The sequence below is a fragment of the Phoxinus phoxinus genome (assembly GCF_949152265.1).
Source record: "Phoxinus phoxinus genome assembly, chromosome: 4".
NCBI classification, from domain to species: domain Eukaryota; kingdom Metazoa; phylum Chordata; class Actinopteri; order Cypriniformes; family Leuciscidae; genus Phoxinus; species Phoxinus phoxinus.
Window position 1 is genome coordinate 27,715,220 of NC_136879.1, and position 17,946 is coordinate 27,733,165.

The 17,946-nt window shown below is 37.5% G+C and overlaps 1 protein-coding gene across 1 annotated transcript; it reads right to left on the reverse strand.

The window, feature by feature from the left end:
* Positions 1-656: 656 nt before the first annotated feature.
* On the reverse strand, positions 657-15,502 carry tsr1 (TSR1 ribosome maturation factor). Its single transcript, XM_079609827.1, has 15 exons — positions 15,249-15,502; positions 14,685-14,788; positions 14,368-14,596; positions 13,127-13,261; positions 12,584-13,032; positions 11,176-11,326; positions 10,062-10,234; positions 8,325-8,551; positions 6,551-6,710; positions 6,335-6,445; positions 6,039-6,171; positions 3,451-3,567; positions 3,215-3,355; positions 3,032-3,106; positions 657-954 (listed from the first exon to the last, which is right to left on the reverse strand). The coding sequence occupies exons 1-15, from the start codon at positions 15,364-15,366 to the stop codon at positions 776-778; spliced, it is 2,502 nt and encodes an 833-aa protein (XP_079465953.1). The 5' UTR covers positions 15,367-15,502; the 3' UTR covers positions 657-775.
* Between the last annotated feature and the right edge of the window lie 2,444 nt (positions 15,503-17,946).

A 17,946-nucleotide genomic window follows, 5' to 3' on the forward strand; every position in this document is an offset into this window, starting at 1 on the left:
ATCTGCGCCATAAAGGCCCATAGAACCTCACCGTCATCTGCATATGGCAGCATAAATTATAGTCGCTATGCATTCGTTCACCAGCGATAATCATCCCTCACCGTTGCCAGCGATTCTGAACGATGGCAGCCAGAGGACAGTAAGGGCTGCAGTTGTTGTTGTTGACATACTTGAGGGAGATAATATTCCAGCGTGAGGTTTGGTTTGAGCTAAATGATGAGAAATAAAAGATTGCAATGACAGGATTTACAATGAGAGTTTAGATGCGGGTTTGCGCCACTGCCTCCCTCATAAAAACACAAGACACTCTCCCTTTGGGTTTTGACAGGAATTTAGTTCAGTTCACTTTTTTTTTCTCTATGCTCCTCCACAACACTGCTAAGGATGCATTTTACTAGTTAATAAATATTTTGTGTTTGAGGAATTATTTCATGGGTTAATTTGTCAACCTGAGGCTGTAAATAACCAACGCCATTATGTCTGTACTGACATTGGTTAAAAACATCCCAGACTCAAAAAGGAATGTCAAACTCTTACTCAGTGGAAAGAAACCATTTTTACTTTAATACATGTTTGCCATCTAGTGGACACTGAGGGACTTCAGCCCAAATTAAACTATGGGAAATGCTTGAAGAACACTCAAATAAGCACAGAAATGATATATAGACATTTAATGGTCAATTAAAGTACAGTGAATCAATATCTGAGTAGCTGTGACACAAGCAGTTGGTGTCGTGTTTTGCTTCCATTGCTTTCAGTTCACAACTTCCTGCCTCTAGTCCATGTCAATGTCACAGAACGCCGGTGACTCCTCTCTCTTGACCCAGGGCAGAGGGGCGGGGACATAAGGGTCGTAGGTCCAGCGGGGATACACCCTCTTATACAGATTCATCAGCACTGAGTCCTGCGAGGGCATCTGACTGTCAAACACACACTTCATGTGGCCGTGAGTACCTGCAAAAGCACAAATAGAAGTGTCATAAAAAGAGTACCCAACATTCCAAACCCCCATTTTTTAAGAATGTACTTTTTCCCTCATTGTCTCCCCAATTAAAAACTAGACCAGCTAATATTTAATGCAGTTTTGTTAGCCATTTTGTTACAATCATTCCCATGTATATTTTCAGCCCGGTAAAGTATTAATCTATAAATATTATTTCTACCAATATTATTTACGAAAAAAACGCATTACTTTTGTGTAAATATTCAGAACTGAGACATTTTTTAAATCAGTTTTATTACTGGTTTTGATGAATATAACTAAGAATCATTAGACTTTATTAAACACTTTATTAGACACTAATAATCATTATGATTATTAGTGTTGTTTAATTATCATTATTAATATTAAGTTTAATGAAATGCTTCATATTTAAAATATTCATTCATTATTAAATGATTTTATTTAATACAAATACCATTACTAATGATGATAATATTGTTATTATTGTAAGTTTATTTTGTTGAAAATATTATTCTTAATAATAGTAAAAAATTATCATTAAAAAATATTGTGTAATCTTACTCTTCATTTTAATAATAAAGGATTGATTTCCATATTATATTCCAAGCTCATGTCTTTAAAAGGGTACAATCTGGATAAAATTAAATCCAGATGGGAAGATGAGCTGGGCATACAGTTGTCTGAGGCTTTTTGGAGGGAGGCGCTCAAAAAGGTCCACTCATCATCATCCTCCGTTAGGTTAGGGCTTATACAATTTAAAGTGCTTCACAGGGTTCACTTGAGCAAGGAATGGTTAGCGAGAATATATCCCGGGTTAGATGCAGCCTGTGATAGATGCTCTTTCTCCCCAGCCAGTCTGACACATACATTTTGGTCTTGCTCTTCTCTAAATAATTACTGGGCATTGTTTTTTAAAACTATCAGTGAAGCCCTTGGGGTGACACTGCGGCCTTGCTCTTCAATAGCTATTTTTGGAGCTCCCAGTGACACTGTAACCACTACCTTAACTGTAACCCAGAGGGACATTATTGCTTATACTTCTCTATTGGCCCGCAGAAGAATTTTGTTAAGTTGGAAATCCCCTACCCCTCCTTCTGCAACAGTCTGGCTAGAAGATGTGATGTTCTTTTTAAAATTAGAAAAAATAAAATTTACATTAAAGGGATCTGTGGACAGATTTTATTCTAAATGGGAACCTATTTTGTCATATTTTAAAAATTTGAAAGAATTACCCAGTTGTTAACTTATCGCTTATCGCATGTATCGCTTTCTCTATACACCCTTTTTGTGATGTTTTATTTGCTGCTTTGACTTCAGTCTGTCTCGCAGGATGGCAAGGGGGAGAAGAAGGGAGTGATTGGTTTTCCTTTTTTTTTTTTTTTTCTCTCTCTCTCCTTCTCTCTTTTATATATGCCTTTATGCTGTAATAATGATACTTTTATCATTGGTACGTATGTTTCGGTATGCATGGGTACATGCCTTGAAAAGGTGTAATGACATAATTGTTATATTTTGCCTTTGTAAACAGATGCTATGTTAGTATATTGTACTTAAGCCGCCCAGGGAAGGGATGTTCCGGGGGTGAGGGGGGTTGGTATAGTAAAAACAGAAGGAAGGAAAATGTAACTTTCATGGTTTTACTGTATGTTGTTCTACTCCTTTCAATAAAAAAAAAAAAAAAAAAAAAAAAAAAAAAAAATATATTGTGTGATCTAATTGGTCGGAAAATAATCTTTTGACCATGATTGTATTGTCAAGTTTAAAATGCTAGTAAATATTAAGTCCATTATCCCCTGGTTTCACAGACAAGTCTTAAGGTAATCCCAGACTAAAATGCATATTGAGCCGTTTTAACTGAAAGCAACTTCAGTGACATGAAGATATGTCAGTGTCATTGTTTTTGTCTCAAGATGCACACCAGTAATGCTTTTTTCCCCCTAAGGCACGTTTTATAAAAGCTACTTAAATGTCTAATTGAACTAAGGCCAAATCCTGGCTTAATCTAAGCCCTGTCTGTGAAACCAGTCCTAAAAGTGTCTCTCCACAGCCGAGTTGTTTTTTTCATACCTAAAGCTTCCTTGATGTGTCCTCTTCGTCCCCATTTTGTACGTAGTTCTACTGGCTTAAACCACAGAATATCATCTGCAAAAAAAGAAATGCTTTAATGTTGGACTCAACAGAATGAGTTATTTAACACCACACACACATCTGAAGGTAAACAGAGGAAATGACTAACGCCTCCGTTCTCACCTCTGTTGAAGAACATGTAACGGACCACAGCAGAGCGCCGGTTAATTTTGAAAGGGTGTCCACTCAGCACGATTCTCTTCAAAACCACACGCCGAGGATCGCAGCTCAAAAGAGTACCTGTGGCCACCAGGTCCTGCATACCTGTGGTAAAGGCAAAACAAAAAAGCTTAACCACATGCTGTTCTGGTGAGGGCAGTTCTCTTTTTGAATCAAATGTTGTGTCTGATTCTCCCCACCATTGTCTCTCTGTTTGAAGACCAGGACACCCGCTGTGGGGAAGGTGATGGGGGCATAGACAGACATCACTGTAGGAGCATCAGGACGCAGGAACCGCTCCAACTTGTGTTTATCAGCTGAGGACATAGAAAAACAGATTTAACCCTGTCAAATTCATCACGTGGACAGACAAAAAGGCTTTGTTTCAAGGGATCATTGACCCAAATGACCTGTAATTTTTTTCAGATACAAATCCCCCATAGTGCTAGACTTGGCATTCCTGTAAAGCAGGGTTTTCAAACTGGGGTGCAGAGACCCAGAGACTAATGACGTTCAGAGAAAAGTAAAAAAAAAAAAAAAAAAAATGCAAATCAAATTATAATAATATTTATTTATAAACAAAAAAATGAAAAAGATATAATTAAATAAATAAAAATTACATTACTGTTTTATTCTGTTTTTCAAAGATTAGTCCATGTTCATGAGATTAATGATAGAAACTGTTTTGGTCACACTTTAGATTAAAGGGGTCATGACATGGTTTTTTTTTTTTATTATTATTATGTTCCCTTAGGTGCAAATATAGTATTACTATAGTTTTTTTTACAAAAAACTTTTAAAATGTAGTGATTTATGACCTTTTCCCACCCTGTTTCTCATCCTCTGATTCAAACAGTCTGTTTTGGGGGTGTTTCCCCTTTAAGAGTTCAGTGTTAACGCCCACTGTTATGATTGGCTAACGTCAGTGCCAATGCATCAATTATTAACGCCCCCTGCCAGAACCTGTGCGGATTCGGCGCAACTGTTTAATAGCGGGTGATGCATGCGAAGCGATGGCTCTTGCAATGATAAAAAAACCTTATTATGTTTGAGCCGGAATCAGAGGAAAATGAACGATCACCACAACAACGAAGACTGGATCAGCCCGTGTCCACATGGAAAGTGAAACTATTTTGAATTAATAAAAAAAAATTAACCCGAGACACTTGAAAACGGATTATTGTTACATAATTTTCCTATAGCTTAATTTGCTAACAGTTTAACATTATTTAACTAATTCCAATGAAATGATAGGGTGTACCACGGACAAAAATGCATGCACAGACAGGCATCTTAGAAGATGCAGCATTGATAAAGGCAACATTTTTAATTTTCTATGTAGGCATACTAGAAAGGCGACATATTTTCAAGATTCTCTTATACAAATGTGTTTATATTAGCCATGGTAAAAAGTAAGTTTGCGTCGTCGTTGTTGAGCCCAGAATATTCGGCACGGACTTATCTTTGAGCAACAGTTTTCTGGCAAAGCCAAGCATCATATTGGGATTTTTTCCTCAAAACAGTCATCCTTCAAATGTATAGAACACTGCCGTGACTGGGACGTCCGCAAAAAATAAAGTGCATCCATTTTTCCCTGACGACTGGATCTTTCAGCGTATTTAAAAAGTAGTTTAAAGTTTTAAATACATTACTTACAGTTTGCGTCGTCGATGTTGAGCCAAGAATAGTCGGCACGGACTTATCTTTGAGCAACAGTTTTCTGGCAAAGCTCAAAACAGTCTGTTCTCAAAACAGTCATCCTTCAAATGTATAGAACACACGCTTAAACTAACACTGCCGTGACTGAGACGTCCGCAAAAAATAAAGTGCATCCATTTTTCCCTGACGACTGGATCTTTCGCAGCGTATTCACAGATGTTGTTTGTCCACAGCCAGGAACAGCACATCTGCGGCATCGTAACTTCCCTGTACACAGACCCACTCGCTGTCCGTCGACTGAACACTTGTGAGGCGAGCGGCGCGCGGGCGCGACGATGATACGAAATGAGCGTAGTTGTCTTGCGCTTAAAGCGTAGTTGTCTTGTGCGGGAGGCGGTCATATGCAAACGCTGGTACGTCACTTCGTACCGTGACGTCACTTCTTACCATGGATCCAGAACGAGCTGTATTTAGAGCTTGATTAAATAAATGATTCGTTTATAATGGGGAGGACGTCTTAAGCTATGAAACTTGCAGGACGTTTTAATGGTACAAAGACCTCTTATATACCAAAAGATCAAGGCAAATTTGGTTTCTCATGTCATGACCCCTTTAAACTCCAATTATTAAATAATCAACTATTCCTTTTGCCTCAAACTCCTAATTACGGCTTTATTAATAGTTAGTAAGGTAGTTGTTAAGTTTAGGTATTGGGTAGGGTTATGAAATATGGTCAAGCAGAATAAGGCATTAATATGTGCTTTAGAAGTACTAATAAACAGCCAATATCATAGTAATATGCATGCTAATAAGCAATTAGTTAGTTATGAGAATTTGACCCTAAACTAAAGTGTTAGCACTATTTTATATTTGATCTTCATAACACTAATAATAAACACAGTACACAAATGATGGGTAGAAAAAAGGATACAGCCATGTAAATATTTTCCAGATAATATTGTACACATTTTCAACATTTCTGTGTGTATTTTAATTTTATTAGTTATGAAAGGGGTCCCTCGCAAAGGGAACATCCTATTAAGGAGTCCGTGGCATCAAAATGTTTGAAAGCCCCAGCAATAAAATAAGTCCTCTGAAAAACATGATGGTCTCTATAGGCTGTTATTACCTGAAGTGTGCTGTGAAAAGATGGCTGAAGCTCTGAAGCGCCTGAAACCGCACTGAAACACCAGCTCTTCTTTAGACTTGATGGGTTCTGTGTTGCTCGGGTGCTGCCGCACCAACATTTGCATCACTGACATCTGCAAAGAGATGGCCATTTCAATATGGACTATAATTATTTGTGAAAGCGCATGTAAACTGAGCAGTAGCACTGTATTTCAAAACTGAACATTTGACCCATTGGGAATTTTGTTTATCACTTAAAATGTTTTAAGTACCGTTTAAGTAAGAAGCGTTAAGTACCTTCTGTTCATGTGGTAGCAGGGACACCATCACTAATGGTTTTCCGGTCAGAAAGCTCTCCATTACTGAGGGAGGGACGTCCACAATATGAAGAGTCACATACCAGCCTACCTGCAGGAATAAAAGAGGGACATTTCCAAACAAATTCCTTAGGTAAACCGTGAAACCAAGATTTTGTGAGAACTCTCTTGCCCACACACCCTCCCCCATACAAACCATCGCTCCTTCCTCATCGCTAGCAGCATCTGCTAATATTCGGCGACGCATGCGCTCAAAATTCTGGAATTGGTAGATGCGAGAGTAGTTGGGGGGCAAGTTCTCCAGGGGGTCCCATGGGGAGGAACGGAAACTCTTCAGACCTCTGTACCTCTGGAACCTGAACATGCAGAACAGACCAGTAAGCTGGGTAGAAACCTTGTGTACATTACTGTTCACAAGTCTGGCTTCAGTAAGATTTATTTTTTCTTTTAAACTGCAATATAAGCTATATTTAAAAGACCTTTATGGTGCTTTTTGTCTTTTTTGGAGTTTGACAGCACAGTCAACTACTGGTAAAACAGCCAATTCATATACATCATATATAAATCATATATAATTCACACACATATACATGTATATATATATATATATTAGGGGTGTGCAAAGCAGCCGATATTTGTATCTGTATTTGTATTTGTTGAGGGGGGAAAAGTATTTGTATTTGTATTTGTATTCGAGTAAAATTCAAAATAGGCGTAAAAATTGTAATCGTAAAAAAAAAAATTGCGTTACACTTCTAATTTACGTTATAGTGTAAGTATTCTTTAATTATATCCATTATAATAATTATGGATATGCAATATTGGTTGATGTTTTTCCATAAATCCAGCAATGAAACAAGTAACGTCATTGAAAAGAAAATAACATAATAGCCATTACCTCATCCATGATTAAACCAACAACTAATAAAATACCATTATGAACATTATGAAGCCTACAGCCTACATCTTGCTGTCTGCAAAAGACAGAGTAACTTTAACGTACCATATAACTCCCACACGTCCATACAATTCGACACAACTACACAAGCATTTTTAAACTTTTTAACTGAACGTTAACGTTACTCTGTCAAGAGCATATTGTCTAAATTACCGCGCTAAACAGAGCGAACATGAGAGCACCCGACTGCAGACGTCAATAATGCAGCGTAATGGAATAATCTCCCGATCAAACTCCACTTCTCGAAAGTTATAAACTGCCTCAGGAACCCAGTTAAGGTACAAACATCTATTCAACAAAAATAGTGATGGAGTTAAGTGTTTTTTCGCTCTCTGTTGCTGTGTGGAGGAGCAGCCTGTGTCCATCACTCTCTCACTCATCCGGGCACGCACTGCGGTCTCATGAGGAAACACAGCTTTTTGATATAAAGGTTTTCTTGTTCCTGAATACAAATATTTTTAAAAGTATTTGTTCGAAATAAGTATTTGTAAAAAACACGTTATTTGTGCCTTTCCGAATACCGTATTCGGGTTCGGCTCCACCCCTAATATATATATACATTCATGTACAATTCAATATATCGGTACCATATCGGTTATTAGCCTATATTAGAGTTGTTGTTTTTTTATCATATCAACCATGCTTATTTTAACTGTTTGCAACATTTATATTACCTTAACACTTACTATAACACTTAACACTGTTAAATGTAATCCCATTTAATACCCATATTTCCATACTATATATTATAATTTTGTGATGCCTAAATTCAATTGTAGCATTCAAAAGGATGGATTTTACAATTTAGTGTTTTATTTTGACATTTACATCTACTGAATTTTAATAATGGCCATTACATAAAAATAATTATCAGTTTATCGGTAACAGACTATTTTAATAGGTTGGAACAACATGGCGAGTAAAATTAGATAAAGATTTAAATTTTTAGGTGAACTATGCCTTTAAAATCTAACATTGACAGATACATAGTTGGAACTGTTGTGGTTCTTACCGTGTCTTGGCTGGGACATCTAGGGGAGTGTCGACTTCATCGGGGAACATCTCATTGGCACGCGCCTCTCTGTACCTCCTCAGCCCCTCTCCCTCCTCAGCCTCGTCAATTTCTTTGTCATACTTCTGATCGCCTCCGGTGTGTCCGGAGGAACTGATCTCCTCCTCTTCTTCTTCTTCTTCCACATCGTCATCATCTCCTTCAGATGCGCATTCAGATCCAGCATCCTTAGAGAGGAAGAGAAGCATGTAAAATGTAAAAACATTTCTCCAGACATACATACACAAAGTCTTGCAAACCCAAACAAAACAGGCCATTTCTTTGAAGTCCACTAAACAGACAGCATAGTTGCTGAGATAGGGAAAAAGACAAGACATACCGCTGGGGTGCATTCACCCCCCTGTGGGGTCAACCTGTAGAACAATCGCAGGTGCAGTAATAAAAATAATCTCCGTAATCATCTGTAGTACCACTTCCCTATTGTTAACATCTCGCATTGAAAAGTCTCCTTTGGTGCGCCCCAAGACATCAAACACATGCTAATTATGATTAAAGAAAATAAATGGACCAGAGCTTCCATACGTGTCAAGCTTCCCCTTGTTCTTTCAAGCCCAGCTGGTATAAATAAATGGCTGCCCCCCCCCACAAGTCTCGACAGGAAGTTCTGTCTAAAGAGCAGGAAGACAGAAGGCTTCTCTCGGGACACCCTCTCCAAACACTATTGTTGCGTCGAGATGCCTGGCACTAAGGCCAAGCAGCAGACGTTGAGAAAACAAACAGTGCCTCTCCGCCACACAGCACAGTCACGTATGCAGTGTTCCGCCCGCGCCGTGCCCACCCTCCATCTCATCCTTCTGACTTTATTTAGACCTTCAATCATTATCGGGCAGTCAGATGTACTTGGGTTTAACGCACTTTTGCCAAGTTCTGTTGCCACCTCGCAGGTTGCCATAACAACAGATATACAAAAACAAACCATGTTTGCTTCCTAGGGTTTGAGGTGCAATTGTATATATATTTATTAAAAAAAAACTAGAAATTAGGAATGTGATCATCTAAGAACATAAAAAAAAGGCTTAAATATGCTTACTCCATCGCCCCCATTATAACTATAAAAGTCAAAATATTTTATTTATTAAATTGTATTTTATTAATATTATTATATTACTATTACAATATTTATTAATAATAATACTTTTGATTTTACCAAACAACGATAAACTTTAAATATTAATATTCATGACTGTGTCGATTTATTTGCTTTAAAACGTTAAACAACAGAGCTTTTATTTTGGCTGCAAGTAGACCTTAAAACTTGCAGATTTATTTATATTCTCATTACGGGAGGCGCACGTTGCGTTTTCAAATGTACTCATCCCAAACTCACAATGCTTGCAGAGATGGATCTGCATTGACTGTGAACGGAGCCAATACAAGACACTGAAAACATGTATGAAAGAAAATTATATTTGACATGTACATTAGGTTCTCCGTGTGATTTATGCAATTAACCTGTGTCATACATCTCAGGGCGGGGGAAAAAATAGGACATCTGTAAAATCCTTAATTTATACTCATGCTCGTTCACAGTACCTGTGTGATTTATTTTGGTGGGCTATATTTAATAGCTTTGTAGGTATTTGGTTATGGCAGAGGAGGCTGTAGTTTGATTTTCCTCTAAAGGAAATGCTTCATCAAAAACTCGTGACAGCTCGTGTCAAAATAATAAAAACTCACCTGAGATTCATTATCACCATCCATTTCATCATCCATCATCCCATCTTCATCATCATCACAGCTGTCAACATCATCATCATCCTCTTCCTCCTCGGCATCATCATTGATCCATATGGCCTGATAGTCAGACGTCCCCTTTGGTACCTTCATCACTCTCCTGTTCTGTATGCCATCTGAACAAAAATAAATGCATATCAATCACTATAACTTGTGTGTGTATATATATATATATATATATATACACACACTTTAACTATAACTTTGAAAACTCTGATCATTAATGTATCGCCACAAACAAAAGATCTCATTCTGTTTTGACAATCAATTTTTTTGAGCTAAATACAAATATTCTGGAAAAGGAAGAGTTTGTATGGGAGTTGCAGCAGTGCACAATGGCTCAAATCATTAACAAGATGATGAACAAGAAGTTATAAAAGCATGCCATGAATCAATCTAGAAAATCATATAGGCCAGCAGCCATATCACCCTTTAACCCAAGACCGGTTGCCCACTGAAGCTAAGCAGGACTGAGCCTGGTTAGTACCTGGATGGGAGACTACCAGGTTGCTGCTGGTAGAGGTGTTAGTGAGGCCAGCAGGGGGCGCTCACCCTGCGGTCTGTGTGGGTCCTAACACCCCAGTATAGTGACGGGGACACTATACTGCCAAAACAGCGCCGTCCTTTGGATGAGACTTTAAACCGAGGTCCTGACTCTCTGTGGTCATTAAAAATCCCCAAAAAAGAGTAGGGGTGTAACCCCGGCATCCTGGCCAAATGGCCATGGCCTCCTAATCATCCCCATATACTGATTGGCTTCATCACGGTCTCCTCTCCACCAGTAAGCTGGTGTGTGGTGGGCGTTCTGGCGCAATATGGCTGCCGTCGCATCATCCAAGTGGATGCTGCACATTGGTGGTGGATGTAAAGCGCTTTGAGGTCTCAGAAAAAGCGCTATATAAAATGTAACGAATTATATAGAATAACGAAACCGCTCACTAATAACTTCTTTGTCTAGCCAACACTTGACAGCAGCCACATTACATTGTTGCTCATTTGCATAGTCCGTGGACACACTCGTGCTAACATGGCTCAAGAGCTCATGGTAATACAGTACCTTCTGCCTCCTCCAGCTCTGCTTCTGTGGGCCACGTCTGCTCCCCATCCATGGGATCCACCTCTGCCTCCGCCTGCAGGCTCTCTCTCTTCTCAGGGTCGGCTTTCATCAACACCCGAACGTCCCCATTCATATCTCCATCCCCACCATCCTAAAGGACATACAGAGACAAAGACATCTTCAAATTGCAAAATATCACAAATAATAAAGAAATCAGGTGTGACAACTCTCCAGCATCAATTAATTAGTCCATCCAAAATGAAAGTGAAAAGATTATGCCAAATAATAGCCAATGAGAACACAATTGGGTTTTAAAACAGTTGTAAGAACAACAAGTGGTCCACTGTGGGATTGTATTCAGTGGTTCTCAACCATGGGGCCATAGCCCACAAAATGTTAAACTTAAAATTTGTAATTCCTTTCAAAAGTGTGATTTCTAGACCTGGACAAGAAATGTAAATTGATACAATCTTAAAATACCAGAGGCATTTTTATAATTAATACACTACTAATGCCAAGCTCTAAAATATTTAATCAGGTAGAAATTGCAAATAAAGCATTTCAAAAAATCCTGAATATTAATCCTTCAAATCAGTAATAATGGTAACACTTTAGTTTAGGGTTCAATTCTCACTATTAACTAGTCGCTTATCAGCACGCATATTAGGATATTGGCTGATTATCAGTACTTACAAAGCACATATTAATGCCTTATTATGCTTGACCATATTCTATAACCCTTAATCCTACCTAAACTTAACTAGCTTACTAACTATTGATAAGTAGTAATTAGGGGTTTATTGAGGCAAAAGTCATAGTTAATAGAGAGCATTGGACCCTAATCTAAAGCGTGACCAATCTAACAATAAGGTTCCATTTGTTAACATGAACTAACAATGAAAAATACTTTAAGCATTTTAAAGTTTATTAATTCAAAAGTACTACATTATTAAATTGAAAAGTTGTATATTTTAATATTTAACGGACCTCAGCTGATGAACTAACGATGCAATTTTTTTTTTTTTATTAACTACAAAGATGAACAAAATAAATGTATTTGCTCAGTGTTACTGATAGTCAATGCATTCCAAATGAGACCTTATTTTAAAGTGTAACCATAATCCCTTCAGGGGAACATTATTATTCCATGAATTAAGAGGACCATTAATATTATGGGCATCATTTAATCTTCAAATTAATTGAGGAGGGGGCTTCTAATATTGTTTTGGACAATAGGGGGCCTTGGAGTCAAAAAAGTTGAGAACAACTGCTTTTAATCCTTGTTGCTCCTAGTTAGGATTCGGTGTTGAACTTGGAATTAAGTAATTACAAATTGCACTATAAATCCACCATTCCAACAAAAAAATGAATAAATCTTTAAAAGTGAATAGTAACGTAGTCTCCTAACCGTCATATCTACGTCTCGTCCTGGCTTCGCTGTGCGAGGGGCTGCTGTCACTATGGGTAGAGGGTCTACAGGAGCATCGATCTGGCTGAGCTGGAAGTCTCCATGACCTGTGATATGCACCAGCCTGTTGACTTGTAGAGGACAGCCTCGAATATATCCTGACACACAGAGGGTTCCTAACCCTGTGACTGGGCCCCCTGTCCCAGTCTGGCTGGAGTTTGGTATATATGTGGCTCTCTGAGCCAGCAGGTATGAGCGGCGAGAGCGGAAACCCAGCCGTCTCTGTTTCTGTGCCGACAGGTGCCTCAGCAATAGCGTGGCATCCTGCTCGCTGTCCGCAGAGAAGAGACGCGATTCTGGGAAACGAGACTCTACCAAACGAGAGAGAGCCCTTCGAGACTCAGTGCGTTTCTTCACCGCTAGATCAGCCACTCCCTGACACACCAGTGCTGCAAGGGCAAAGAGGAAGAAGAATTGATTATGATTTCCGTATCAAATATTTGTGCAGTATGACTGGTAAACTGTATAATTGATTGTTCTCACCATGACTTGGTAACCCCTGGGCAAAGAGGCTGGACAGGCAGTAGTCTCCATAGCTGTCCCAACCTTCAGTCGACTCTAACACAAACACCAAACTGTCTGCAATCTTCGCCACATCCAGGAGTGAATGCATATCAGCTGATGGGAGACAAAATACGGGTTTTTTTCAGCCCCTTATACAGCTCTTTAAGACAAAAAAGGGCTTAAACCAATAGAAATAGTTCAAATTGCCATCAAACCAATGTGGGGCTTATCCAAAAGATATTTAATAATAATAATAAAAGTCTATACTACTTTGCCTAAAACATTAGGTCATTACTATCAAACATTACAACATTTAAAAAGACAGTAGGAAAAATAGATATTCATTTTGAAATTTGCTAAAAGATCACATTTAACAATGTTATTAATTTTTTTGTTATTACCATTAGATGACAACAACAGTAATCTAAAAATATTAGCATGCACAATTAGGTATACAATATCGACTGATACTGTTAAGTATTAATAAAATAAATAAAATAAAAATTCCAATATCAGCTGATTTAGAGCCAATATATAGTATAATCTTTATATTGTGCATCCCATAAACGCTAGCATACTTTTCAGGTAAAACATTTTACAAAAACAGGATAGTGACTTAGTACATGCACTAAAAATTAAAGAAGCTGATTAAAAGCAACTGAAAAATTACAATTCAAATTTAATTAGCATAATTTTTTCACTTGGCTCAATGTCTTATCGAATGCAATTAAATTAAAATATTTGAGAGCATGGCTTAAATGGACACTAATATTTAAAAGTTTGGGGTCAGTATTCAGGATTTTATTAAACTGGGATGCATTACATTAATCAAATGTTATAGTAAAAACATTTATAATGTTGCAATATATTACTATTTTTTCAAATGAATACTGTTCTTTTATACTCGTGAAAGAGTCACAAAAAAAATGTATCACAAAAACATCAGTACAAAAAAGTAATGACGCTGAAAATTCAGCTTTACCATAACAGGAATACAATTATATTTTAAAATACATTCAAATTACTGTATTATTACTGCATTCTTACTGTATTTTTTATCAATTAAATGCACAATTAAATTTTTTTTTCTTTATCTTACCAACCCCAAACATTTAAAAGGTAGTATAAATATTTTTTGTGACCACTGTATACTGTCAGATGTTAGAAATTAAATTAAATTGTGCTTAAACCATCATTTGTTCCTTTGCTAAAAGTGTTACCTGTGTCTGGTGTGTAGAAAGTGAATCTCTGTTTAAAGCGGGGTAGAACGAGACCAAAACTATTCTTAGCCCCAGTGACTCCTTGATCCTCGTGCACCACGCCATCAAGTCCTTCACCTCTCAATATTTTGGTAACTGCTCCAGGATCCACTCGTGCGTGAAGGGCTATGACTGCCACCAGATGAGGGGGTCCATCCCTGCTACCCAGCTTCCTTTTCTCTGTCAGCACCTATCATCATCAACAACCCAAAGGAGTTTAGTTCTTAAACTAATGGCCAATCTGTAAACCAAGTAGAAGTCTAATAATGTCACTTTACCGAGTCTTTTTTGTTGCGACGCAGCTGGTTGGCTTTGTTTCTGCGGTCCAGTTTCCTTATCACTCTTCTCTGTTTCTTGGTGAGAGCCATGACAGCAACTCTACCTAATTTGATTGATGCACGGGGTCAAGTTTACGGTCTTACACCAAGCATTAATGTGCAAATACACTGCATAATGATTATATAAAAAAAGAACAGATCCACACATTAGAAGTAAGAATAGTATCAATGAGAACCAGACTAAGATGGTTTGCTGTTAGTCTCTCAGCTTGGTCAGACTGGTTTTAGAGGGGCTTTGGTGCGTTCAGGCTATGTGTGTGTGTGTGTGTGTGTGTGTGTGTGTGTGTGTGTGTGTGTGTGTGAATACAGGTAGCAGACAGACATACAGACATACATGCATACATGCATATATATTTGTCTGCTACCTGTATTCACACAGGCATACATTTTTTCATTAGTCTCACTGATACTGCTCGGACCTTTAAACACGTGTTCAGACAGGCATTGATTACCCACGTGACGGTTCGCGCATATATATTTGTGAATAAACCCATCAGAACATACCCTTATTCTCTCGCCCGATCTCGCCTTTAGTTCGGTGTTTTCCATGCTTGTGCTGTTTGTTTTTCTGCTTATAAGCTCCAGGTCTGTGAGCTTGCTGCTGTTCATCTGCTGCAGCCATTTTCTGTCATGCCGCACATGTAAACTTTATTGACGTCATATTCACGCGCCTGGCTTTCCTTCTGCAAAATCGCATGTCGCATCGCTTGAGTAATAAAGTGCCCGAGTGCCACCTACTGTTGTTCAGCCGAACGATCATGCCGTGGAGACACGGACCCATTTCATGAGATTCACTATTCAATTTGGAGAACTGTCTGTCAATGGACATTTTTACTCCCAAAAATGTATCTTAAAGGATTTCTAGGAACAGTAAGATTTTTTTGAACTGTTATGACAATGTGATAATATATATATATATATATATATATATATATATATATATATATATATATATATATATATATATATATATATATATTAATCACTTTTTTTTGTCTGTTAATGTAGATCTGTTAATTAAGTATATTTGTGAAGCACAATTGTTATATGCATCATGGTAGTATTTGTCATACTGAATTTAATTTATGCTTTAATTTTAATTATTGTTATTGATATTACATTTAAAAAAATACTTTTCAACAGGATATCTCTAGCTTTTTGTTTCTTAATAAACAAACATAAATGCGCAGTTATTTACACCATTAAATATATCTGCAAGCTGACTGAGGCCTCACATGCTGGTTCGATGCATCTTGATCCCATGCATTTTTTTCTTCCTCATGCCATTGCCCTATAAAAAAAGGATCAAAATCCTGTATATATATATATATATATATATATATTTTTTTTTTTTTTTACTGTGAGCTGGGTTTATATGTATCAGAAAGCTTGTTGAAATTAATCAGCTCAAGAAAATATAAGATCTGTCCACTGTCCAGCATAGATGGTAATGAAAAAATTCATATGTGCTTTGTTTCTACCTCCCAGGATTTCCTGAGAAAAACAGAGAATGAACCGACCTACACTATAACATGTAATTTTTTATGTCATATGTCATAAAACTGCCATAAAAAATGTGTTATCCAGTCATAGTCCATTTTAAAAATAGATTATAAAGAGGAAATAATAAATCATTCCCAGCACACACAAAAAAGAAAAGCTATTTTAGATCTTCTCCAAACATTTGATAAACACAGAGAGTTCATTTAACCATATTAAGTGGGATATCAACTGGGTCATTTAGTCCCATAGAGAATGTCTTTGTTGTTTTGTGTTCAATTATTATAACACACCAGTGTCTCTCTAACTCATCAGCAGGATGAAGCATGGCTCTTTAAATCCCATTCATAAAACAGGCTCCATACATCCCAAACCCCTCTGTTCGCCTGGATACAGTGACAGCATCCTGCGCTCTCATTGGCTGAGAGAGACGGCTGCTTCAGAACCAACCCAGAGCGCTAGTTCTCTGCTCTGTTTACCAATTGGTTGCTTGCAGGCTTGTTGACATCACTGTAATAATTTTGCCCAGGGATCAACTTTAACCTCTTACTGATCCATAAAAGCGATGATTACCAATATTGAACAATACCAAGAAAACCTACAGCTCTGTGCATTTTAGGCTTAAACTGTGGTGATATTTATTGTCATCATAGAGTGTAGTTGGGATTACAACAGAGGCAAGCTGTAATCCTTTACATTTTTATGAGTTGTTCTCTGCTTGTCCTACTTATCTTCAAATCCATCTGTGTGAGTGGTGGTGGGGTTTCAAACTTCAGACACACAAGAAAAAAAGAATCATAATCCTTTACATTTCTTTGAGAAGACATCATGACCATCATCATTCATACGCACTAGCATATATCTAGTATCATAATTATGATCTCTAAATTTCCCAAATGTTTCCAAGATACTCCAATATGTTAAACTGATAACTCTATGCAATAAACTTTTTAAAATGTGTTACTCAAAAAAATTCCAACAAATATAATCATAATGCTGAACTTTACACAGCTTCTTATTTTACAGGAATCACGTTTCATTAAATTTTCCTCTGATTTCATCTGTTTACCTCTCCAGAACTGCCATGCTGCAATTAACATCATGGATCAGGGTGGGATATCTTAATACTCCTCTATAGGAAAATAAATAATGTAAGACCATGACAGAACTTATTCCTCAAAGATTTTGGCAGCCCCAGCAAACAATGTCTTAAATATTGATAAAAAACATATTTATGTGTATAGGCTAGCTGTTTATTATAGAGGTTTTAATGCTCTGTCTCTTGGGGCCTGTGGGAGTTTTCCACATTGGGAGGGCGGAACTGAAGTTCCAGGAACCAAGGCGAATATTGAATCAGCTCGCTTAGTGAACAGGTTAAAAAAAACGAGTCATAGAATCGTTTAAGTCGCCACTCCAAAACGCTCTAGAAACGATTTTCGTAAATAGATACGTTTTAGAAAAATACCACTGTTTATCACTGTGTTTTGTTTTCTTTTAAGTTTTATTTCATTAGCCAAAATATGGAGCTATGTAGCCCCACAGACAAACGACTTCTGTACAGAAAAGTGTGTGGACGACGTTGCTTGAAAACGCTATAAACGCGTACTACTGTATATAGATAATGTAACCTATTTTAAATCTGTTTTGGGGGGATGAAAAAAATAAACTTTTTAGAGAACAATAATAATTCGCACCATAGTAA